Source organism: Ambystoma mexicanum, chromosome 7q, assembly GCF_040938575.1.
Source record: "Ambystoma mexicanum isolate Mex_15411 chromosome 7q, UKY_AmexF1_1, whole genome shotgun sequence".
Taxonomy (NCBI): Eukaryota; Metazoa; Chordata; class Amphibia; order Caudata; family Ambystomatidae; genus Ambystoma; species Ambystoma mexicanum.
This window is the reverse complement of record NC_090941.1, coordinates 746,287,201-746,313,586: the sequence shown is the minus strand read 5'-3', so window position 1 is coordinate 746,313,586 and position 26,386 is coordinate 746,287,201. Positions and strand designations below refer to the sequence as shown.

Below are 26,386 nucleotides of genomic sequence, written 5' to 3'. Positions count from 1 at the left end.
TTTTATTTTTGTCAATGGCCGCCATGCAAAGGGAAAACAGACTTTGTTTTTCCTTCCCTGTTGGCCATTTAATTTGCTTTATTTTTCTTCCTTTCTGAAACGCTGGAGCTTTTCGGAAAGGAAGAAACCAAGCTTTTAGTACCCCGGTCCAACAGGCCAGGGTACTAATAGCAATAATACCCTCACTGGGGGGAATTACTGAGTCAGGTAATGCCACGGGCCTTAGTTAACTATAACTATGGGCCCTGGGGCATTACCTGACTCAGTAATGCCCCCTCCCCTTGGCTCAGGGATTATTGAATTATTGCTTAAGTACCATACTAGCCACCTTTACACCCTAAAAACCAGGCAAATAGGCCACACAAAATAAGACACTAACGTGACACATAGGAGCCTGCCCACCTTCTTTCCGTCAGATCTGTCGTACAAGCAGAGTAGTTAAAAAGAAAGAAGCTCTACAATTAATACTGCCCAAGACCGTTAAGGTAAAAATGCATCTTTTAATGCGCATGAATTAATAGGTGCAATGCAATATGGAAAACAAAGGGTTAAATATATATTTTACATGCCTAATATAATAACTACATTGCAATGTGAATTACTGTTTTACTCTTTAACAAAAAATTATTTTACTACCAATTTAAAAAAAAGGGAGTTCTATACTCCCACTTCAAAGTATTATCTGGAACGCTGTCAACACCTAATTTACTATGGTTGAAATGTACAACCCCCAGAGGAGTGTTTAATATTTTGGATACCTCACCCTACTCTCAACCATAACTTCCAGCAAGAGAAGAAGACGTCTAGGTCGACAATTTGTCTTGGTTAAAGCGCCACCCAATGTTCCCAGGTTTTAACCACATCCCTTCATATAATATTTTAAAAGCATCTCTATATGGTCTGTTGTGTCCAGAGAGCTATTCCCATCAGCATTTTAACTCTACAAGTCCATACCCACTGTACAGGATTTGCGGATGCTGAATTTTTCAACTTTACAAAACTTTGTCAACCACACCTTTGTGTAGGCTACCTATTAGAGGTTCTGTAGCTTTCACAGGTCATGTGACTGTGGAGATCACCACCACAAGCCATGGGATGTGTGTTATTAAGGTCTGAATCGAGCACGAAAGCCTTGAAGTGCTTGGCGCTATGACCAGGCTGCTCACAGGCTATCCTAGGCAAGATTTGATGATAGAACCAATAAAACAACACCACACACACACTTAGAATGATTCATCTTTTGATCAATCATAACTATTAAGGCCAGAACCGATCTAGCAGCAGCGTGAATACCATCAATAATTATTGCCAGAAATAGATTGTGGCAATGGTATTTTCCTTATGTCCTGCAAAACTAGGTTACTAAAATGTGGCTGTCTTATAAGACGATAAGTAGGATGATAAACGTGGTCAAATTCTGCCTAAATTAAGTTTCCAAGACTAACAAGAAGAGCATGCTAAATGAATAAATATCAGAATGACAATATTTGGAATGACAGACGAGAGACCATTCCATTGCTAGTTTCAGAATTTAGACAGGATCAATAGGTTTTAAAATATACAACAAAAAATGTTGATTTATTGTTTATTGTTGAAATAATCTAACAGTTTACTTAACAAAACATGCATAGTACGACTGAGAGAGACACTATAGGGATAAATACAAGGAAGGTAACCCCTAGAACTGAAAAAGTAATACAAATATAGACGCTCTCGTGTAGTTCTGTAGGAATGTCTCACTGGAAAAAATACTCAATTATAAAAAAAAGTATACATCTTTAATTAAATAACAACCGTCTAAAAATGTTAATTTCAAAAATATATAAAAAAGAGACATCACCAAATAGTGACAAATAATTGTATCAACACACCACCAAACACTGCATAGTAATATGAAGTCTTTTAATAGGCCTCTTGTCCCTCAGCTTAATTGTCTGAGTGTAACACTTCACTGTATAAATAAATTATATCGGGTGCGTGTCAAACAAATTGCCAGACATGTTTCATCCCTTCTTAATTATTGATACAAGTAACCAAGACTTCCTCAGCGGGAACAATGGTATGTGCAATATTTCAAAAGATCTTGATAAAACCTTTCACTTGTGGCACTACAACTTTTAAAGTGTGGATGTACAACGCGTCGCTTGTGTGCACAAAACAGATTAATCTGATCATTTCATAGTGTTGTTATTAGCATAACTGGTGCTCACATTGGTGCACTCACAATACATATTTGGAAATTGTTAATGTAGATTTTGGCAGGAGCACTAGCAAAACTGCTAAGTCAATTAATTCCAATGTCTCGTCAAAGTATTCACGTACCTTGATGCAAATATATTCTACACGTTAATACTGCGTGGAGTACGTAAAGGTAGATCAATTTGAGTCTTCAATTCAATGGCTAACAGCCTATAGTGTAGCTCTAATTAGTACAAATGCCAAACGGAGTTCACCTCTCCTCGCTTCGCTGTACACCAGCCACCTGCTGTACCGATTAGAGCTACACTAAGGGCCATTAACTGTTGAATTAAAGACTCAAATTGATAAGTCTAAATCCCAATATTTTATAAGCAAGTAGAAACGTTTTAGCTGAAAAACAGAAATGCTTTTGTAATATGTATTACTTTGCACCCAGTTAATTATGCACATTAAAAGATACATATTTTCTTCTTCCAATCAGTTAGTTAAAATAGTAGTTTCTTCCTGTGGTACTACCAGTACTGCTGGTCCAAACATAGCCATAGAGCTGTGATGGTGAAAGCAGGGGCGCAAAATTCTAAATGTCTTTTTCCTATTTTTCGTTGCATTTTTAATCCCGATTTAAATTTTTTGTGGGTATTTGCTACTTATTAGGCAGTAAAGGTGGACGCTACACCCCTTATCTGTAGGGCTGGTAATGATCCTGTGGCACCCTACTGGTGATGTCCTTACCGAGCGTCCCTCTCCCAACCCGCACCCTCTTCCTGTTTCCCGCTCCCCTCCCGCCTCCCAACCCACCCATCCCCGCTCTGATTGGGCCGTGAGCCCCAGCTGAAAGGGTCTAGCGTCCCTGCAGGCAGCCGACGCGAGGTAAGGAAGCCCATCCGGGCATGCCGCCGATTTCTGGGAGCCAACTGGGCCCCCAGGCCCACCGAGCGTCCCTCTCCCACCCCGCACCCTCTTCCTGTTTTCCGCTCCCCTCCCGCCTCCCAACCCGCCCATCCCCACTCTGATTGGGCCGTGAGCCCCAGCTGAAAGGGTCTAGCGTCCCTCCTCGCACCGGCCCCTGCATTCACTGCAGGCAGCCGACGCGAGGTAAGGAAGCCCATCTGGGCATGCCGCCGATTTCTGGGAGCCAACTGGGCCCCCAGGCCCTCCGAGCGTCCCTCTCCCACCCCGCACCCTCTTCCTGTTTCTCGCTCCCCTCCTGCCTCCCAACCCGCCCATCCCCGCTCTGATTGGGCCGTGAGCCCTTCATCACTGGTCCTCCCATGGCAGCCCTCTGCCCGGCAGCCCCAGCGGCTAAGGGCCCCAAGGCCAAGGGCGGCTCCAGGAAGTGTCAGCAGGTGTCCGCAGAGGAAGCCAAGGAAGTCACCAGACACCGACAAAACTGTAAGTGCTGGCTTGGGTGGGGAGTAGAGCAATTACTCTACTCCAGAAAGCTCCTGCCACTCTCACTTACCTTTCAATGGCCTGCAGTCTAATGTTAACCAGCACCATTGCCCTAGAGAACCACACTGATGAACCACACTGATTAGCCTGCGCCACATCTAGGCAGAAATGTGATTGTTAGCATATGCCCCACTTAGATGGCATCTCTAATAGCCTCTCTATGAAAAGTTGCATCTAGAAATGCGGCCAATAGCCTCTCTGTGAAAAGTAGAATTTAGAAGTACATTTAGAAAGTTGCATTTAGAAGTGTACCCAATAGCTTCTCTGTGGAAAGTTGAATTTAGAAATGTGCCCAATAGCCTCTCTGTGAAAAGTTGAATTTAGAAGTATGCCCAATAGCCTCTCTGTGAAAAGTTGAATTTAGAAGTGTGCCCAATAGCCTCTCTGTGAAAAGTAGAATTTAGAAGAATGCCCAATAGCCTCTCTGTGAAAAGTTGAATTTAGAAGTGTGCCCAATAGCCTCTCTGTGAAAAGTTGAATTTAGAAGTGTGCCTAATAGCCTCTCTGTGAAAAGTAGAATTTAGAAGAATGCCCAATAGCCTCTCTGTGAAAAGTGGAATTCACAAGTGTACCCAATAGCCTCTCTGTGAAAAGTAGAATTTAGAAGAATGCCCAATAGCCTCTCTGTGAAAAGTGGAATTCACAAGTGTACCCAATAGCATCTCTGTGAAAAGTAGAATTTAGAAGTACATTTAGAAAGTTGCATTTAGAAGTGTACCCAATAGCTTCTCTGTGGAAAGTTGAATTTAGAAATGTGCCCAATAGCCTCTCTGTGAAAAGTAGAATTTAGAAGAATGCCCAATAGCCTCTCTGTGAAAAGTGGAATTTAGAAGTGTGCCTAATAGCCTCTCTGTGAAAAGTAGAATTTAGAAGAATGCCCAATAGCCTCTCTGTGAAAAGTGGAATTCACAAGTGTACCCAATAGCCTCTCTGTGAAAAGTAGAATTTAGAAGAATGCCCAATAGCCTCTCTGTGAAAAGTGGAATTCACAAGTGTACCCAATAGCATCTCTGTGAAAAGTAGAATTTAGAAGTACATTTAGAAAGTTGCATTTAGAAGTGTACCCAATAGCTTCTCTGTGGAAAGTTGAATTTAGAAGAATGCCCAATAGCCTCTCTGTGAAAAGTGGAATTTAGAAGAATGCCCAATAGCCTCTCTGTGAAAAGTGGAATTCACAAGTGTGCCCAATAGCCTCTCTGTGGAAAGTAGAATATAGAAGTGTGCCCAACAGCCTCTCCGGGAAAAGTTGATTTTAGAAGTGTGCCCAATAGCCTCTCTGAAAAGTAGAATTTAGAAGTGTGCCCAATAGCCTCTCTGTGAAAAGTTGAATTTAGAAGTACATTTAGAAAGTTGCATTTAGAAGTGTACCCAATAGCTTCTCTATGGAAAGTTGAATTTAGAAGTGTGCCCAATAGCCTCTCTGTGAAAAGTAGAATATAGAAGTGTGCCCAATAGCCTCTCTGTGAAAAGTGGAATTCAGAAGTGTGCCCAATAGCCTCTCTGTGAAAAGTGGAATTTAGAAGTGTGCCCAATAGCCTCTCTGTGAAAAGTGGAATTTAGAAGTACATTTAGAAAGTTGCATTTAGAAATGTACCCAATAGCTTCTCTATGGAAAGTTGAATTTAGAAGTGTGCCCAATAGCCTCTCTGTGAAAAGTAGAATATAGAAGTGTGCCCAATAGCCTCTCTGTGAAAAGTAGAATTTAGAAGTACATTTAGAAAGTTGAATTCAGAAGTGCACCCAATAGCTGTGAAATGTTGCATTTAGAATTGTGCTCAATAGCCTCTCTGTGAAAAGTTGAATTTAGAAGTGTGCCCAATAGCCTCTCTGTGGAAAGTAGAATATAGAAGTGTACCCAATAGCCTCTCCGGGAAAAGTTGAATTCAGAAGTGTACCCAATAGCCTCTCGGTGAAAAGTAGAATTTAGAAGTGTGCCAATAGCCCCTCTGTGAAAAGTTGAATTTAGAAGTACATTTAGAAAGTTGCATTTAGAAGTGTACCCAATAGCTTCTCTGTGGAAAGTTGAATTTAGAAGTGTGCCCAATAGCCTCTCTGTGAAAAGTGGAATTCAGAAGTGTACCCAATAGCCTCTCTGTGAAAAGTAGAATTTAGAAGAGTGCCCAATAGCCTCTCTGTGAAAAGTAGAATTTAGAAGTACACTTAGAAAGTTGCATTTAGAAGTGTAGCCAATAGCTTCTCTGTGAAAAGTTGAATTTAGAAGTACATTTAGAAAGTTGAATTCAGAAGTGCACCCAATAGCTGTGAAATGTTGCATTCAGAATTGTGCTCAATAGCCTCTCTGTGAAAAGTCAAATTTAGAAGTGTCCCCAATAGCCTCCCTGTGAATTAGAAGTCTCTGAAAGGGCATGAAACCCATCATATCTCACCAACACGCTTACTCTCTCCTTACATCACCACTCAACTAGAACACAGAGATACTATGACACCATTCGGTATAACTGTTCTCATATCAACATTCGCTGCTCACTCCACATCATTCTAAATAATCACTGCTGGCTACACACCCCCCAGCGAGGCGTTCTCCTCAGGCCCAACGCAGCCACATCCGATCTGGATTAATCCTGCCAGAACGAACACATACTCCTGACCTCTCAACCACCACACCTACCACTAGAAAGCAGCTATTACACTGATACTGCACGAGCTGTACACATACCTGGTGCTCACACGCACCTTTTGACTCTCTCTACTCTCTCTACTGATATGAACTTCGGTTCCCAAGGGCGTTCAACCTACCAGCGCCTTCAGACCATACCAATGGTATATAAGGCGCTATATAAATGCAAAATAACAATAACAATAACAATAACCTATATTGTGTTGTCTATTGAAAAGCCGCAGCACTTGAGCCAGTCTAGTACACCACCCAAAGGTCATGTAGCTAGTTCAACAATCGTCTTTGTTTTACTGCCAAATATATTGCTGAAATCCAAGCAAATTGCATCCCCACTGTTCCTTTACTGAATTTCCAAGTCACACAGTCAAAACAAAATCAACTGTCAAGGCCACCTAAAAGTTGACTAGTCTCATGAAATCTATCACATGGCATATCACACTGAACACATGACTACAAGAAACATACTATATCATTAACCAAATGTATCATGAGATGCAAAGTGATTACCTTAAAGAAGTCAAAGAATCCAATCAGTGGTGCCTTTCCCAGCTTCTCCTCAATCTCTCGAAAAAAGAAATACCCAGTTATGCCAGCATCTAGTAAGTCTGGGTGCTTTTTGGAAAGTCGGACTAGTTGTAGACGTTCCTCTCGGCTGTCTCTACCTCTGAAAAAGGCTTGCTCAGTTTTATTGCTCCAGGAAGGACCTGAAAGGTGTTGGGCAAAACAGTTACAATTTCACAAACCCAATGTCATGAAGGCTGCTACAACTGTTATTCCATTAGCCAATTTAACGTGTTTTGTTAAAACAAATTACCTCCATTTTGCAGCCAAGAGGATAGTGAACGTCGGCTTAAACATTATGTTGTAATTATTATAGTAAATGCATCCAAACAAGTTACTGCTTTGTGCAAATGGTGTGATCAACCATTGCTAACTAAACTGGTCAGGAAAGAACTGAACTTAAAATTGAGAATTTTGATGCAGAATACACCTTTAAATTCATTAAAGAAACTGCTAGCATACATCTAAGACCATTATTTAGTAGCACCATCGGTAATTGTTGATTTCTTGAGCTGTAATCGCACAAAAATACCCATCTATACGGAGAAAGGGTGGGTAAAAGGGAAAGGCCTCACATCAAGCCAAATTGATGCACAATCCTGGAGCTTGGCAGTTAGCTTAGGGATTAACGCTCAATATCTCCCGTCTCATTATTCTTTGAAGCAAGAGAAATTCATTGTTATCATTTGTCAATAAATTGTACCACCCCTTTATCTCCACAGAAAGGTGCAAGCTAGCACAACAATGTGGGTGGCAAAGCTTTTAGTCTTCAGGTGCTACATTTCCTAGGACACTGGTAACGTTCTGTTTTTTTTCGTCAGCAGCCAGTCACCTCACTGTATTTAAATGTGATAACTGGCTAAGTAAAGTAAACCTTACCGTAGGGTGACTCAAGGAATTAGTCTGTACAGCGAACAAACCATTTCACCCTACGCAAACGTCATACGGTGTTTCTAAACTGCTTTGTTTTTTTATGTTTGCTACACAATGGTTCCAGTATATTGTGGCTAACTTTACTAGTAAGTAAAGTGAAAGAAAAACCTTCGGAAAGAAACCGACAGAGATAATCTTCTGATAAAGATAAGGAAATAAGAGGCTTCCCGCACTCCAGGCCCAAATGGCCTGTCAAATATTGCAATGAAAAATGAACCAGAACTGTGGGCAACGATCCTATACATACTAGATTCTAAAGTTACCCTGTTAGGTAAGATTCATCACTCCTGGAAGAGATCACTTCTAGTTCCTATATACCAAAAAGGACCTAGGACTGAACCTGTAAACTACAGTTTACTATCTATGGTTGACACCACAGGAAACATTTTTGCTACCCTAATGCTGGAGGAGTTACAGAAATTGATAGAATCTGTGAAATTACTTGACAGATTCCACACAGGATCCAGGCTAGGATTAGAGATAGCACATAACCTGAGACTGATGGATAAGCTCATTTCTGAAGCAGGTATGAGTGGTAAAACAACCTTGTATGTAGTGTTTGTTGACTTCCAATCCGCCTTCGATACAGTTAATCAAAACAGACTATGGGCCAAAATGGTACAATTTGGATGCCCTGACAATGAGTAGGGGTGTAAAACAAGATTTTGTATTGGCCCCCCTGCTGTTTAACGTCTATCTTTCTGATTTACCTGGAATATTGAGTAAAACCCTAAACTGTACTCCAAAGATTGCTGGAATTAAGATCCCTTGCGCTGATGATCTGGTTATCATGGATCATACCTTTGCAGGAATTAAAAGATCTGCCAGGAAATTAAATAACTATGCCAGAGATCATGCACTCATTAACTACAACAAAACTATGTTGATGCAGGTATCGAATCGAAAGTTGCTGCGATCTGAATTAGTGATATCAAGAAACAAGATTGAATATGTCGACTCTTACAAATATCTTGCAGTTATCTTAACCTCTAAAAAGGGCTATGAGGATTTTATCATCACTAAATGCAGGAACACGATAGCCCTTACTGCTATTGATACCAGATTTGCCAGGGAAATGTCAGGCAATAGCCTGGCTGGTGTTTTTTTGTTGTGGTTAGTAGCCTACACAAAGACACCACCGTGCAGGTGAGATTGGACCGTGGGGGGGAGGGGTTTACTGCACCAATACAAATTAGCAGGGGTGTAAAACAAGGCTGTGTAATGGCCCCCCTATTGTTTAACGTCTATCTTTCCGATTTACCTGGAGTATTGAGTAAAACCCACAACTGTACTCCAAAGATTGATGGAATTAAGATCCCTTGCATGACTTACGCTGATGATCTGGTTATCATGGATCATAGCTTTGCAGGAATTAAAAGATCTGCCCTGAAATAAAATAACTATGCTAGAGATCATGCACTTTTTTTTTAAAAAACTTTATTTTTGGTTTTTCAATATGATCGACATACATAGGCACCACCTGGGTGCGCAAAGAGAGTAAAACAAACAGAAAAATTAGAAAGAAAAACAAAACCCAACTTTAACCAACCCTGCCGAGACAACCCCCATGCCCCCGCCCTCCCAAGTTCACCGTTGAAGGATTCCGTGGGTTCTTTCCGCATGTTCAGTTCGCCATTATCCAGAGCCTCCTTACGAATCTCAGCCCCACAACACATCTTCTAGCTCGCCGAGTTATCGGAATCTGAGGGATCTGCGTTTTTTAGCAGATAAGTTATGTACGGATCCCAGATGTCCGAGGGGCGAGCATGCAATGGTAGGAGTCTTATAAATCCGCACTCAGTGTTCGAGATGCTGGCTGCAAGTATTTCGTAAGACTGAGCAAGGCTCCAAGGGGCGTTGGGGTCACTTTGTCGCCTATGATGTCTTCGGTTATTTGTCGAACAGAGGACCAGAAATTGTGAATTCCCGGGCAGTTCCAAGCTAGGTGGAGGAAGTCAGCGTTGGCTGCCGCACATCTGTCGCATTGGGCCGACAATTCTGGGTGAGGATTGTTCCTCTTAACAGGGGTGTAGTACGTCTGATGCACGAAGTTAAAGTGAATTAATTTATACCGTGTGTTTATTGCAACTTTTTGCTTTTGGCGGAGGATATAGGACCAGTCTCCGCCTGATATCGATTCATGAATGGCTGATTCCCATTTTTGCTGCGCCTTGGGTTTGGGTGTCACACTGCCTACTATGAGGGACTTATATGGTAGCGACACTAATCTTCCTTCCCCCTGCGGTTGAATCGTATTGTGTAATAAGTCCCATGTAGGAGGTTGATTGGGAAACGACGGAAACAACTTTTGAAGGGTGTGACGTATTCTAAAGTAAATGAACACATCCAAAGAGGAGTTACCGCCTCTATCTTTGGCCATTTGTGGAGTCAAAACTGTACCCCCGGGGAAGAGGTCTCCAAAGGAGTGAATGTTAACCTTGTCTGTCCATATAAGGATCACTTTCTCATTCGTGAGGGGGATTCCAGGAACGAATTTAATTGGCAATAATGGTGAAAATCTTATTGTCACCCCTTATTTATTGGCTATTTTTTTCCAAATTGCGTACGTGGATAGGACCGTGTTTAGCGTGTTGTATGGGACCGGGATATGGCTGATAATGACGGCCCTCAAGAGGTTGGGGGAAGCTAAGGCTCGCTCCACAGCACGTGAGGACGAACAAAGTGGACCGTATACCAATGACTGAGAAATTGAGCCTGGGCTGCCCAGTAGTACTTCTCGATATCGGGGTGCGCTAATCTGTTATTCGACACTGGCAACGTTAATGTGCTGTACGCTACGCGTGTCGGTTTCCCAGCCCACAACAACTCTAGGACTAGACTTTTTGGAAGAAGGATTTGGGGGAAGCAGCGGAATGTTCGTGAATAAATAGAGAAGTTTAGGTAAGACAACCATTTTCGTTAAAGAGGTTCTTCCTCATATCGTTAGTGGCAGAGCTTTCCACCTGTGAATTCGTTCCTGCAAGGAATGTAGTGCACAGACAGTTATCTCTATATACATCTCATGATGATTACGTGACATACAAATACCCAGATAGCGAACCTTTGAGGTTTCCCATTTAAGACCGTAATCATCTGCGAATTCAGTTGTGGTCGAGGTCAGGGGAAAGATGAGACCTGACATTTGCCCAAATTTTATGACTTCGCGCATTACCGGGTTAAGATTGGCCTGGGGATCACTGACAAATAACATGACGTCGTCAGCGTAGAGGGAGACAATTCATCTATGGGGACCCAGTTTAAGACCTCGGGTCAGATGGTTGGCGCGAAGCCTCGACGCCAAGGGTTCCATAATGAGGGTAAAAATCAGGGCAGAAAGCGGGCAAGCCTGTCTTGTTCTGCGTTCTAGTGTTATTCCTAAGGACCTGGAGTTTCCAAGTGTGATATACGAGCGGGGGGCACTGTATAGCAAGGACACTAATTTGATAAAGAATTTGCCTAGGCCCATTTGTGTAAGTGTTGCGAACATAAATGGCCATTCAACAGAATCAAACACCTTCTCGGCGTCGAGAAGGGCTGCTATTGCCTGTTGTGTTGGATTTATGGCCTCTATGACGCCAAACAGTCTTCTGATCCCGTAGGTTGTGCTTCGCCCCGGGATAAACCCAGCTTGATCACCGATTACAAGTGCAGGCATAAGAGGAAGCAACTGTGCTGCGAGGATTTTAGCTAGAATGTTATTGTCCAGATTAATCAAGGAGATTGGCCTGTAGGATGCACACTCATCTGGGGGTTTACCGGCTTTGTGCAGCACCATTACATTAGCTTCACGCAATGTGGGGGGGGGGGGTATCCACACTGTGAAGATTCTTCAAAAACTCGGAGCAAAAGAGGGGCTAGGATGGTTGCATGGGCCTTGTAGAACTCTCCGATGAGCCCATCAGGCCCAGGCGCCTTGGCATTTGGGAGGGATTTTATTGCCTCAAGAATTTCCTCTACTGTTATCGGAGCATTCAGGGGTTCACGCAGCTCCGCTTCAACCCAGTACAACTCCGTGTCGTCAAGGAACTTTTGTATAGATTCAGCATCTGAATCCCCTTTGGAACTGTAAAGAACTTGATAGAGGTCCCGAAATACGTTGGGAATTTTTTCCTCTGAATATACTAGTTGACCTTGGTCATCTTTGATACACTCCGCTTGGGTCGGAGATTTGTCTATTGATAGAAGACGGGCTAACAAAGCGCCTGGTTTCTGTCCTTCCCCATGTTGGCGGACCTGGTGTTTGCGGCTCAGGAACTTTATTTCACGTTCAGCCATTTCCTTGAACTTCAGCAGTTCTTCCTTTAATTCGGCTTGAACATGTGAGTCTTGGGTAGTGGAGGCTCTCAGCTCTAGTTCTTTCAAGCGCTGTTCACTGCTGGCCAAGTCTCTCCGGATCAGTTTCAGTATGCCATTTTCTTTGGCCAGACATACTCCTCGCACGTAACATTTTAGTGTTTCCCACATGGTGCTGGCCGAGGCGACAGAGTCTTGGTTTATTTCTATAAAGGATATTATTTCTTTGCGAAGTTCATCCGCAAAGACGGTGTCGTTGAGTGATCCGGGCTTGAATCTCCATCGGAACCCAGGGTTTGTGGTGCCTGAAAGGGTGACTTCCAGTGTGACCATTGAATGATCAGAGAAGGAACGTGGTAACATCTGGTTTTCCCCCCAGTTAAAAGGGCAGTGAGTGGATGCCAGAATGTAATCAATCCGGGAACTAGTATTGTGAACAGCAGAATGAAAGGTGTACTCTCTTGCGTCTCGATTGTGACGCCTCCATGTGTCGGACAACTCAAAAGTATGGCAAATCTCCCAGACTTGGGCGCTGGCTTTGGAGGGATGTCCCGTTGTATTATGGGACTTGTCGAGATTGGGGTCAATTGGCGTGTTAAGGTCCGCTCCCCATATAATGGTTGCTGCGGTGATCTTCCCCAGCTGGGTCATGACCCAGTTAAAGTTCTTGGGTCCATCGGTATTTGGTGCGTATGAGTTTACTACTGCTACCTCTTTCCCTGAGATCAACCCTCTCACCAGCAGGGCTCTTCCCTCAGTCCTTTACTGAGGTAATGAGACTAAAGTTCGTTTTCCTGTCGATTAAAATTGCAACACCTCTAAGCATACGACGAATATGATGAAAAGTACCTGTGACAACCCCATGATTTGGCCCAAAGTTGTTCTGATGAAGGCAGGAGATGAGTTTCTTGTAAAATAGCAATGTTGATCTTGTGACGTCGGAGATAATGGAGGATTCTCCTAGTCTTCGCTGGATGGTTACCACCTCGGATGTTCCAGGTGGCGATTTTAAGTGTTATTCCTGCCACCTGGAAGGTTAATTAAGTTTCAATCCGTCAGGACCAGAGGAAGTGACTGGATTCTTGTAATCTGGAGGTGGCCGGAGGGCCCGGCTTGTGTTGGAGTGAGAATGAACCAGGTGATTGTTGTGGAATGAGGGTGAGGGGTATGTAGTGGCTCGGCAGAACCGGATTCCCACCCTTGTGTGGGCAACCCCCAACTGGCCCACAAAGAACAGTCCCTTATAAACAGAACATTCAACATTGCAGTGCTAGGGGCGCCGGTGGCCCTCCAAGACGGAGCTGGCTCCCAACCTTCGTTAAGAATTTCGGTCCGTTGTGATAAAACTGTTGTGTGAGTGTTGCTGAGGCGTCTTTCATTTTGCGACAATTACGAAGTGGATATTTATGGCGGATCTCTCCTCAGTCTATTTCCCCTCTGAGGGTTTCCATTGTTTGGGGCGGGCCTGCAGCCGGCGCGGTCCAAATAATCACTGGTCTCTTCTGGTGTGTTGAAGAACTGCGTTTTACCTTCGTGTTGGAGGCGAAGTTCGCCGGGAAAAGCATGGAGTATTGAATTTGGTTTTCTTGCAATCTTCGTTTCACGGCCGTGAAAGTTCACCTTTGCGCTTGGACGGCTTGGGAGAAATCTGGAAAAAATTGAATCTTATCACCCTCGTATTGGAGCTCTCCTTTGACTCTGGCTGCTCTGAGAATGGCATCCCGGTCCTTGTAATTAAGTAGCTTCGCAATGATGGGTCGGGGGGGTTTGCTCCGGGAATGGGTTTCGCATTAGGAACCCTATGGGCTCTTTCGACAGCAAAGCACTTTGAGAGGATCTCTGAGCTGAACAGGTCTATGCAAATTTTCTCCACATATTCCTCCATTTTTAGGGTGGGTTGGTGCTCTCTGATTCCGACGATCCTTATGTTATTACGCCGTGAGCGGCCTTTTGGCACTCACGGCCTTCATTTGCGCCTCCAGTAGGGATACCCTGGAGGTTAAGGCCGTTGTCCCATCATCAAGGTCAGAAACCCTCTGTTCGACAGTGTCTAGCCTGTCAGCATGTTTATCCAACTGATGTTGGAGCTGGTCTACTTTGGAGGAAAGCGAGTCTAGTTTGCTCCCCAGGCTCCCTATTCCTGCTTTGAGGTCTAACAGAATTTCTCTGATGTCGAAGTCTTGCGTCTCCTCTTCTTCGTGGGGCGGTCTTGGGTTAGGTGATTGTGATCCAATATTGGAAGAGGACGCTTTGACGGAGGAGCAGCCCTCAAAGTTCAGTTTTCTCTGTGATCTATCCGTTTTCCCCATGATCGCGATGAAAGTGAGCGTTTAAGCACCAAGAATGCGACACAGGGCGGGCTCAGGAGAACCAGCCAAGAGTCTGCTGGGTGTGTTTGTGGCAGGCATGCCGAGGATTCCTTGCCGCACGGTTAGGCGCACACACTGCAAGTTTTGGTTTCGCCTCTGCCTCCCCTATTGTATCTGAGAGGAGTTGGAGAGGAATTCCGTGTTACGTCTATGGATGTATCGACGTCGCCACTTGGGTACACACCTCTTGTTGAGCACCTGTGCAATTCACGGGCATAGCCGCAGTGATCGGCGCAGTTTATGGCCAAGAACTAATGCTATGGCCTCGCAGGGGCTCTGGGGCGATTTCTCTGTCAGCCGTTGAAGGTGGGGTGCTTCTGCTGGGATTCAGAATACTTTTTAGTTGACTAGTTGCCCCACTGTGGAGTGGCGCTTATATCCGCATGCGCGGGCCTGTAGAAACCTTTTCACTTGCGAGGCTCCTGATACGTGCCCCGGACCCCCCAGTCAATTGACCGGAGTGCCAACCCCGGGGTGGATCCGGCGCCCCGCAGTTGGCCTCCCTCACTGTTGATGGCAATGCAGGACTGATCTATGTTCGTTTTGTGTATGTGGCCGCCGGGCCCCACAGATCCGCGGTGGTTGTAGGTTATGTTGTCACGCGGGAGAGCCGGGGGACCAATCCGACCTATCGCGGGTGCTGGCGGTCAAGGGGACGCACAACGCGCTCGTACCTGGCTTCCCGCTGGCGTATGGTCCACGGCCTCGGCGCCGTCTCCCGCATTCTTGTTTGATCACACCGGTCCTCTGGGCCCACTCTGGACTCTACGGCTTCTCAGCAACCGGCTCCTCCTCGCTTCCCAGGAGCACCGGCGAAGGGCGGCTGTCGCTCTGGGGGGTCGCCGCTGTACAACACTGCCGCACAGCTTCCCCGCTCCGCCAAGCACCTCGGGAGCTCCGGCGCTGCACGGCCGGCGCCTTTTGATGTTACCGTCGGGCTCGGCTACCTCCCGCACGGCCACCCCACCACAGCTCCACCGAGACTGCGCCGCCACCCAGATGGAGGAAGCCTCATGCGGCAGATGAAATAATTCCAGGGTTGTCCACAGAAACGCCTTAGCTCTCGCTGAGTGTCAACAGGTCGCCACGGAAAATACTATTTTCTGGATCTTTGGGGAGCTACACGGAGCTCACAGCGAGGCCGCCATCTTGGATGGCTCTGTAGCGCCCTCTCCTGAGATCATGCACTCATTATTAACTATGATAAAACTATGTTGATGCAGGCATTGAATCAAAAGTTGCTGAGACCTGAATTAGTGATATCAAGAAACAAGATCGAATATGTTGACTCTTACAAATATCTTGCAGATGTCTTAACTGCTATGAGGATTTTATTATCACTTAACGCAGGAACGCGCTAACCATAACTGCTCTTGATGCCAGATTTGACAGGGAAATGTCAGGCTACAACCTGGCTGGTGTTTTATTGTTGTACAAACAATATTTTAGTGTCACCATTCTGTAAGGAATTGATGCCCTGGCTATGAGTGATTATCCTTGGCTCAAAGTAATAGAACGGAACTGCTGGAGAAAGGTATTAGGTGTTGGCCCTGCAGTGTCAATAGAATTGCTGCGATTGAAATTGGGGTTGGCCTCTCTCCCGGCACTTGCTTTGAAAAGGAGATGTCAATTGCACATCAAATCTAAAATGGGACACAGATGTATGTTATTGAAAACTTTGGGTGAATGTCCCAGGAATAACCGGGGTGGTGTATATGGTAAATTGGATGGACAAACATTAGAATCAATAGAATGGTGTTCAGATTGGGAAATTGAATATTGCACCCTAAAACAACGATAGATAAACTAATTGAAATCTCAGACGGGCTAAGGAATTACAAATACATTAATAAATTGAAAAACTGCATTGACATCAAGCCTGTAACTTAAAACAGAAATACACCCAAAAACTATTAGGGGCCGATTCATGGAACAAACGTGCGCCGAAAATCTACGCGCAAGCAGGCGCAAGCAGGCGCAAGCAGGCGCAAGCGGAAAAAAAGAGGCGCACGCGCACGCGTGCGATTCATGGAAGTCCCTGCGCGTGTCTTCCTCGGGATGTGCGCCAAACCCGTGCATGGCGCACACGTCACTGCAACATCGCGAAAGGCGTGCGCGATGCGCACAGTGAAAGCGCACAACCGCAGCGCACACACCAGAAAGTGGGCGGGACATGGGGCGTAACACGCGGAATGGGGAACAACACGCGAAAATAAGGGCGTAACTGGGGATGTACTGCAGGGAAGCAGACGGAACGCCCATACGCACTCGAACCACACGTATTCATGGAATCGAATAGGGCAAAGCCACGCACAGCCAAAGACACGCACAAGCTGAAACACGGCCGCCACACGAAGGCAGGCGGTAGAGTCCCAGCGCATCAAAAAAGTGGCGCGCGGGAAGTTAAATACGCGATTGAGCGGGTACGTGGATTTCAGGGGTGCGCGAGAAATTCTACACGCGATTGGCGTGGGTACGTGTATTACAGGGGTGCGCGAGAAAATCTACACGCGATTGGCCTGGGTACGTGGATTTCAGGGGTGCGCTAGAAAATCTACACGCGATTGGCCTGGGTACGTGGATTTCAGGGGTGCACGAGAAATGCTACACGCGATTGGCCTGGGTACGTGTATTACAGGGGTGCGCGAGAAAATCTACACGCGATTGGCCTAGGTACGTGGATTTCAGGGGTGCGCGAGAAATGCTACACGCGATTGGCCTGGGTACGTGTATTACAGGGGTGCGCAAGAAAATCTACACGCGATTGGCCTGGGTACGTGGATTTCAGGGGTGCGCGAGAAAATCTACACGCGATTGGGCCTGTGCGAGTGGGGCAGTGTATTACGTGGGTGTGCGGGAAGTTGAAGAGGTGAATTGCCAGTGTGGGTCCTCCCAGGTCTCCCCTCTACCCCCTCCACGACCTCTGCAGGCAGCCCACACCACAGGGGACTACCCTGCACCACTGGTCATGTCCCGCAGGCAGCCCATCCACCATGGGCATGCCCCCCAGCCAAGCCACATGTCCCCTTGCACCCCCACCCCCCAGCACCGTGGGGCACCTGCCAGCAGGCACCCAACCATGTCCCACTCATGTCCCCTTGCCCCCCCCAGTCACCAGGGGCAGCCTCCACCAGGCCCCCACCCATGTCTCCCACCACCCCCACCCCTCCAGTCACCAGGGGCAGCCTCCACCAGGCCCCCACTCATGTCCCCCTGCGCCCCCACCCCCCAGCACTGTGGGGCACCTGCCAGCAGGCCCCCAACCATGTCCCCTTGCACCCCCACCCCCCAGCAGGCCCCCACCCATGTCCCACTCATGTCCCCTTGCACCCCCACCCCCCAGCAGGCCCCCACTCATGTCCCCTTGCACCCCCACCCCCCAGCACTGTGGGGCACCTGCCAGCAGGCCCCCAACCATGTCCCACTCATGTCCCCTTGCACCCCCACCCCCCAGCAGGCCCCCACTCATGTCCCCTTGCACCCCCACCCCCCAGCAGGCCCCCACTCATGTCCCCCTGCCCCCAGGTCCTGACGAAACGCAATCATGGCAGTAATGGGCAGCATACCCAGCACAAACACCCAGGCAAGGATTGCATCCACCCACATAGTAGATGCAATTACATGATACAACCCCAATGGCAAGTATGTAAATGAACACATGTCCCTCACACACACATACACAATGGGTGCAAGTGAATGTCAAAACCCATATCATGACATGCATGAAACCAATGAGAAAATACCACAAATGTAAGTAATAAATATATGTATTAAAGATGAAAATGAAGTAAAGAAATAAAACACACAACAATGGGGATGACAAAACAAATGGTCCATGTCCGAGAACAAATAGAAAAAATCAAAAAACAAAGGAATCCAAAAACTAATGTAGTCTAAAGCAAAATAATGGGGGGAAAAATAAGGAAAAACCATTGCCTCATGGTGAACACAAATATAAATCCAACAAATGTTTTCCAAACATCAAACTATGTACAAGAATATCCCAGGGTCCATGAGCCCAACACCATAAATGAAACCTACTACTACTAACTAATAATAAAAATATATACAGAAAAGTGGCCATTGTCCGAGCGGTCCAAAAAAACTTAAAAAATAAAGGAAACCTAACACTAACTAACTAAAGAACTATATACAATGGCAGCGGGCAAGTCCTGCGGCTCACTCTGATGTTGCCGGCCAGGGCATCCTCGAACTCCATGTCGATGTCCCGGAGGCGGGCCGAGTGCCTCGAGGCAATCCGCAGGGGTTTGGAGGTGGACACGTCGACGGCCCTGCGGACCCTCGGGGCCATGGAGGAGGACCGCCTCCGGGACATTGAGGAGGAGTTCGAGGATGCCCTGGCCCGGCACATCCAGAAGTGAGCCGTGGAACTAGCCCGCTGCCCTTGTACATAGTTATGTAGGTAGTGTTAGGTTTCATTTTTGTTTTTGTTTCATTTGGACCTTTTGGACATTGGCCACATTTTTGTATATATTTTTTTATTAGTTAGTGTAGTTAGATAGGTTTCCTTTATTTTGTTGGGATAATGGACCCTGGCTTCTTGCATTGTACATTGTTGTAGACTTGTACATACTTTCTTTTTTGACATTCTCCATGGATCAATGGCTTTTATTTTTATTTCCCATTGGATTTTGTTTTGTGGACATTGACTTTGTACAACATTACTTTGGATTTCAATATATTTTTATTTTTTTTATTTTGAACGGACATGCTTCTTTTCATTTTTTTACATTCACATTTCAGTTTCTTCATTTTTGATTCTATTCATGTTTCCTTTAATACATTATTTTTTTGTTGAACTTCAATGTGTGGTATCTCATTGTTTTCATGCATTTCATGTTATGTGTTTTGAGATTCACTGACACCCATTGGGTGTATGTGAGGGACATGTGTTTGTTTCGGAACTTGCAATTGGTGTTCTGTGATGTGATTGCAAATTATGAGTGGGTGGATGCAATACTCGGGTGGGTGTTTTGCATTTGGAGGCTGCCCATAGAGACCAGGGTTCTGGATTGTGATGACATGTTGGGTGGGGAACATGAGTTGGACATGGGTGGGGGCCTGGTGGAGGCTGCCCCTGCACTACTGGGGGGTGGGGGTGCAAGGGGACATGGGTGGGACTTGGTTGGGGGCCTGCTGGCAGGTGCCCCACAGTGCTGGGGGGTGGGGGTGCAGGGGGACATGAGTGGGGGCCTGCTGGGGGGTGGGGGTGCAAGGGGACATGGTTGGGGGCCTGGTGGAGGCTGCCCCTGGTGACTGGGGGGGTGGGGGTGGTGGGAGACATGGGTGGGGGCCTGGTGGAGGCTGCCCCTGCACTGCTGGGGGGTGGGGGTGCTGGGAGACATGGGTGGGGGCCTGGTGGAGGCTGCCCCTGGTGACTGGGGGGGTGGGGGTGGTGGGAGACATGGGTGGGGGCCTGGTGGAGGCTGCCCCTGCACTGCTGGGGGGTGGGGGTGCAGAGGGACATGAGTGGGGGCCTGCTGGGGGGTGGGGGTGCAAGGGGACATGTGGCTTGGCTGGGGGGCATGCCCATGGTGGATGGGCTGCCTGCGGGACATGACCAGGGGTGCAGGGTAGTCCCCTGTGGTGTGGGCTGCCTGCAGAGGTCGTGGAGGGGGTAGAGGGGAGACCTGGGAGGACCCACACTGGCAATTCACCTCTTCAACTTCCCGCACACCTACGTAATACACTGCCCCACTCGCACAGGCCCAATCGCGTGTAGAATTTCTCGCGCACCCCTGAAATCCACGTACCCAGGCCAATCGCGTGTAGAATTTCTCGCGCACCCCTGAAATCCACGTACCCAGGCCAATCGCGTGTAGATTTTCTCGCGCACCCCTGAAATCCACGTACCCAGGCCAAATCGCGTGGAGAATTTCTCGCGCACCCCTGAAATCCACGTACCCAGCCCAATCGCGTGTAGAATTTCTCGCGCACCCCTGAAATCCACGTACCCAGGCCAATCGCGTGTAGATTTTCTCGCGCACCCCTGAAATCCACGTACCCAGGCCAATCGCGTGTAGATTTTCTCGCGCACCCCTGAAATCCACGTACCCAGGCCAATCGCGTGTAGAATGTCTCGCGCACCCCTGAAATCCACGTACCCAGCCCAATCGCGTGTAGAATTTCTCGCGCACCCCTGAAATCCACGTACCCAGGCCAATCGCGTGTAGAATTTCTCGCGCAACCCTGAAATCCACGTACCCAGGCCAATCGCGTGTAGATTTTCTCGCGCACCCCTGTAATACACGTACCAGGCCTATCGCGTGTGGGGACACCCGCACACCCCTGAAATACACGCTCCCCGCTCTGCGTTTGCTGCTGCCCTTTGCGCTGGATTGGGGATTTTGATGGCTTTTCCCTGCGCAAGGGGCGTTCTTGGGGGCGTAACTGACGCTGCTGCAGGGTCGCTGCGCCACTCTGCGCCACGGCTGGTTGTGGATGTTGGAATCCATGAATACGCTGTGCGCCTGAATGTGTTTCGGCGCACGCGTCTGGCGCAGACTACCGCACGCGCACACTGTGCGCCAGCCGCGTGCGCCACTTGTGCGCCGAATTCTATGAATTGGCCCCTTAGTTACTGTGCCTATCGCTTGGTGTGTGAAGAATTTTACTGTTACTTCGTATAAATAGACTACCATTACTCTCGTCTCTGGGCCCTGAAATTAATCTCCCAATTTAGAAAATGTAATGTAGAATTTGTGAACATATCTCACAATTAGAACATTCAAGACATTTAGAAAATTGGGAGAAATTTACATGATTCAATCAGTTAAATATGGGACTCATTAGGACACTATAAACGAAGAAGGATTGTGGGATTACTGCCTTAATGGTGAGAACAACGCTTTTAATATCATACTTTAAAATGTATGGTTAGAAGTTATGAACTTTTTGAAGTAATGTGATGACTTAAAGAACGATTTTTATTGAATAAAATTGATTATAAAATTTATGGTTGATATTATGATGGATTTTATGACATTTTATTACGATTTTATAATAGATATAAGTTATATTCAGAAAGTGAAAACAAATGTATTTATATGTGTAAATCAATAGTAATTATGACATACAGCTAATGATTTTTAGAACTTAAAGTGTACAAAAATAATATTTTTCTTTATATGTGTAAAGTTTGTAATTAACTAAGCACATTAATAATACATAAAATAATACACCACTGTGTTACCAAAGCAGAGGTTCAATACCTGGGAAGGGGCCCATTCCACAGAACCCAACCAGAATTTATTTTGATCCCGACTAGGCCAAGAAAGTGCACTAATGGCACACACAATTTGAAAAGGTCACAGAAATCAACATTTGATATGCCCTTTTGTTTTGGATAAATGTAATCGTAGGGTATGATAATTCTATTTCTTCACTGATTCAGGCAGGTTGGAAAAATGTGTTTATTTATAGATATGGACGGGTAACAGATTTGGAAAATAGACAGAAAGTAAAAGGTGACAAATGGTAGGGGACATGAGAAGTGGAGGTGGTGGTGGGTTGAGGAGGAGAAAGTAAACACATTCAGAACTTGACTGAGGTTTGCATTCCTGGGGCTACATCAAGTTTGTTTGTTTGTTTTTTTATTCATTTGTTAAGCGCACCAGACTCGTAAGTAAAAGGGCGAAGCATTATGGAAATGCAAAGCTTACAAAGTTACAACATAAGCATGAATACAATACTTACATACTTACAAGATAGACACTGTGTACAAAAATAGTGCTCTTTCAAAGTGGGAATGAACAGTGCATCAGTGTAGAGGAACAGGTGGATGCATTTATCCTAGCTCCCGCCCCCTCACCACTGTCATATTGGAACAGTAGAAGAAGAGCAGTAAATGGGATACCCTGTATTGTGGCTATACTGCATTGAGTGTATGAGAGACGTTGTGCACTCAGACAGACATACAGAATGTACCCTCGCACAAAGTGTGGAAGGATGTCAGCACACACCTATGGACATCATGGGACGTTAAAGAAAACACCTGACAAGGGCAGAGTGAAGTCATGAGGAGGATATATAAAACTATGCTGTAACGATATGAGATATGAAAATACTTAAGAGTGACAATGTAACTGAAGCACCAACAGAAATATGTACCTAAGGCTAAAGTAATCTGGAATGTAATCTGGAATACAAAGATGAAGTAATTTACTGGTCAATAATTGTAAATACGCAGTAACGCAAGGGGGAAGGAAACATATAGAAGCTTGCTATGGATGTATACGATTTGGCGGCCGTTGTCAATTTTGCCACCCAGACAATTTTGCTGTGGCCAAATCTGGCAAATCTTTAACCCCCCACGGCACCCAGTGCATCCCCCAGTCACCCCCTACTTACCTTTTTGATGGCTGCTTTTCTTCTGACTCTGCAGCATCAATTCCGTCCCTCCTACGCGGGTCGTATCCGACCCGGCGGGCCCGTTTTTCTTTTATTTTTTTTCCGCTATCCCCCGCCTCCAAACCTCCAGAAGCGGGGGGACACCGCTGCTGCCCCCAAAGGCCATCACTGCCAAATGTGGGGAGCGGGGGACACCCCTGCAACTCCCGCTCCCCATGTTTGGTAGTATTACCCAATTTGATTGTTTCAATTTAATGGTACTGGCCGACTTCGGCCAGATGTACCATACGATCAATTTGAAAAAATCTAATTTGGTAATACCCTTACTATAGAGGAATATATAGAATGTATATATATATGTATATATATATATGTGGAAAGGACAGCCATGATAGGAAAATGGATGCTTGCTCATGTCGAATTCGACCAAGCAACCTCAGAGACAGACCAAGGTTGCAGTATCAGGGGAGACTGGAAAGCACTGTATTCAGAACACCAGGAAGGCTATGTCGGCATAGAAGTAAGGATGCTATTTTAAGGAATAATTGCAAGGCATTTCTGAGGAGAGAATGCACACGGGAGTGCTTGAGGGGTAGAGGGAAGGAACTAGTGGCAAAAGAGTGAGTGGCAAAAGAGTGGTTACAGAAATCAGCCAAGGCAGGCGCAAGGGAGGCAATGTTGTCCTTGATAGTTCTGGAGGAGCAGGGGAGCACCTGTTTGGAGGAGACTTTCTTTGAGAGGACTTGTCTAGAGACCTCATCCTGTGCTATGGAAGAGAAAGAAGAGAGTGGGAGGGATGGGTAGAGGGAGGCGAAGGGAGGCCTAAGAGCTCGAGAGGGCAGAGGGAGTGGAGTAGAAGAGACTGAGGACAGGATGTTTTGAGTTTTGTTTACTACGTGTTAGGCCAGTGAAGTACAGAGGGTCAAGGATGGCAGGGGGGGAAGTGGAGACTGCAGAGGTGTTGGTGAGTTCCTTGCAGATTTTAAAAAGACATCCATCGACTCTGGCACTCCTCGTCCAAGCCTGGATGAGAAGGGTTTACCATATGCTCAACTAGACAAAGGGCCTCATCTCGACCTCGGCGGTAACCCTTAAATCCGGCGGTAGCGCTATTAACGCTGGATTTAAGGGTCCGCCGAATCAGGGCCTCGGCGGATTTCAACCCAGCTCTGAGCTGGTGTGAAATCCGCCGAGAATTTGCGCTCATTCCGCCGGCGGGAAATCCGCCGGCGGTATGAGCGCAAAATTTCCCCATTGAGCCCAATGGGTAATGGGGCATTCCCGAATGGGCTCAATGGGGAATGGGGACTTCCAAGTCTGCCCAACTCGTGATCCCGCGCTATTAGCGCCGGGGGCTATGGCGGTCATGCTAATAGCCCCCATGCTAATTCCGCCGGCGTTACCGCCGAGATCGTGATGAGGCCCATTGACTGTATTAATTCACCTAGGAACCTCCACCAAGCGTGCCCAAGTCCAGAATTCACTGACTGACATGGCTCAAGCTTCAGCCCGCCCCCAGGGCAACATTTATTGTTTTTACCATTGACTGTGACCTCTCATTCAAAACATACATCACCAAGAAGACCCAAACAGCATGGTCCAAGCTTGTGCTCCTCCCCAAAGTCAAGCCTTTCATTCTGAAATACATTTCCAAACATGTGTCCAAGCCATGGTAATCTTCCATGTGGACAGAGGCAATGCCTACTCGCTGGAGTCCTAGATGCCAAATTGGCCCTTCTGAAAGCAGTCTAACATGCTTCAGCATGCCACACGGCATGATTAAGAAATGTTGACTACATCACCCAATCCTCAAGAAACTGCACTGCCTACCCCTTCAAGCATGCATAACTTTCAAGAAAGCATGTATCCCCTAGAAAGCAGTCAACTAAAACGCCACTTAACCGGGCCGAGAAACTCACAATCTCCAGAGGCCAACTCACCACCAGAAGCCATAACATCACTAGACTAGAAACAAAGATCAGCAGGAGGGGAAAAAGTACTTTTCCTATTATGCACCCTGTCTCAGGATAAATAGCAGCAAGATCAGGACCATCTGTCCTTCATTTTGGTGATTAGATCATGGGATGGAGATTATATAAAATCTCATGATGTGCCTTTCCATTTATTGGGATGAAATAACTTTAATTACAGTATATTTCCACCAATTATATGGATAAAATATACACAAATCGAGCATTTGTGTAAATTGATTTTGTCAATCATGAGACTCTAGTCTAAAGGAATGCATGGTATTTGAAAATGTTATTTCTTTTGTTCAAAAGAAATAAGGTTAAACAAACAAAAACGTAGTCTACAAACATCAGAAATAATAATGTTAAGGTAACAATATAATAAACGTATTAATACATTAAAAAATATATTAAAATCAAATATGCTACCCTTGAGTCACCCTGTTATGGTTTTGAAATATTTAGTTTTTGCTCTAAAATCCTTTATAGTGAAACTAATGTAATGTGTTGTGTGAATATTTATTACAAATGTTTAACTTTTTTTTAATTTGTATTACATTTGTCCTGCTTTTTTAGTATTTATAGTTTACATTATTTGCTAAATTTAATTTAGCAGATGTTACATGTTTGCCTTTTTTATGCTATGCAGAGTGTAAGGACTAAAATAATTGTGCATATATTGTTATGTGTAGAAGTAAATGTTTCTAAGCATTTACGTTATATATGTTAATACATTAATTGTTTACTGTATGTTTTCGTTTTATAATGTAATGTTTATTGTTCAGTAAAATATATGTATTTACAATGATGACTTGTACCTTGTTAATTGATATTGTTCTATATGTGAAGTAGGACACTTGGATGCTTATGTGTATTTTGTTCTTGTACATTTATTTGTTTAAATATTCTATTTTTTTATTGCATTTTTTGGGGAGGAATTATGCTTACATATTATATATATTTTTTCTTAAAACTTTATTTCTGAAACATACATATCTAATGTTGTTGACCTAAATTGTACAAATGACATTACAAAGCACCTTGACATATATGAAAGGAGTGCATTTGACATTGGGATACACATATTTTAAACATCAGCGTTGCATGAGTCACATACCATAAGCTTGCTCACTCCATAACCCCACTCCTGTAGCCCCCATGCTTACCCTCCATTGAGGTCAATACGAGCCAAATATATTCGGAGAAGATTCTGGACACAACATTCCTTCGGTTCATTGGTATATATCAGGTCTCTCAGCCATTCCTCCTTGTTAGGGGCAGATCTGGATTTCCAGTGTCTTAGGATACTTTTCTTTGCAATAATGCAAGCAATGTTAAAAGATCAGCCGGTTACTATGGATAATTTTCCAATATCCCCCAATAAGTATTTAAGTGGCATCATCGATGGCAGGATATTTAATATGTCACCCAATATAGCAGCAATAATTTGCCAAAATGCTAAAATTAGTGGGCATTCCCAGTACATATGAAAGGAGTCTGCTGGTGCACACATGTACCACTGTCGCCCCTAAATCCAGGGGAGAATTTAGCCAGTTTGGACGGGGTATAATGCAGCTGGTTCAGGACTGTAATAATCGGAG

General features: G+C 45.5%; 1 protein-coding gene across 5 annotated transcripts in view; it reads right to left on the bottom strand.

Annotated features, from left to right (window-relative positions):
- Positions 1 to 26,386, bottom strand: part of POGLUT3 (protein O-glucosyltransferase 3) — a 201,090-nt gene that overhangs the window by 124,038 nt on the left and 50,666 nt on the right. For all 5 annotated transcript variants that reach the window (XM_069640275.1, XM_069640273.1, XM_069640276.1 and 2 more), the window contains exon 5: positions 6,797 to 6,993. In XM_069640275.1, coding sequence (XP_069496376.1) covers positions 6,797 to 6,993 — 197 coding nt within the window. The remainder of the gene's footprint in view (positions 1 to 6,796; positions 6,994 to 26,386) is intronic.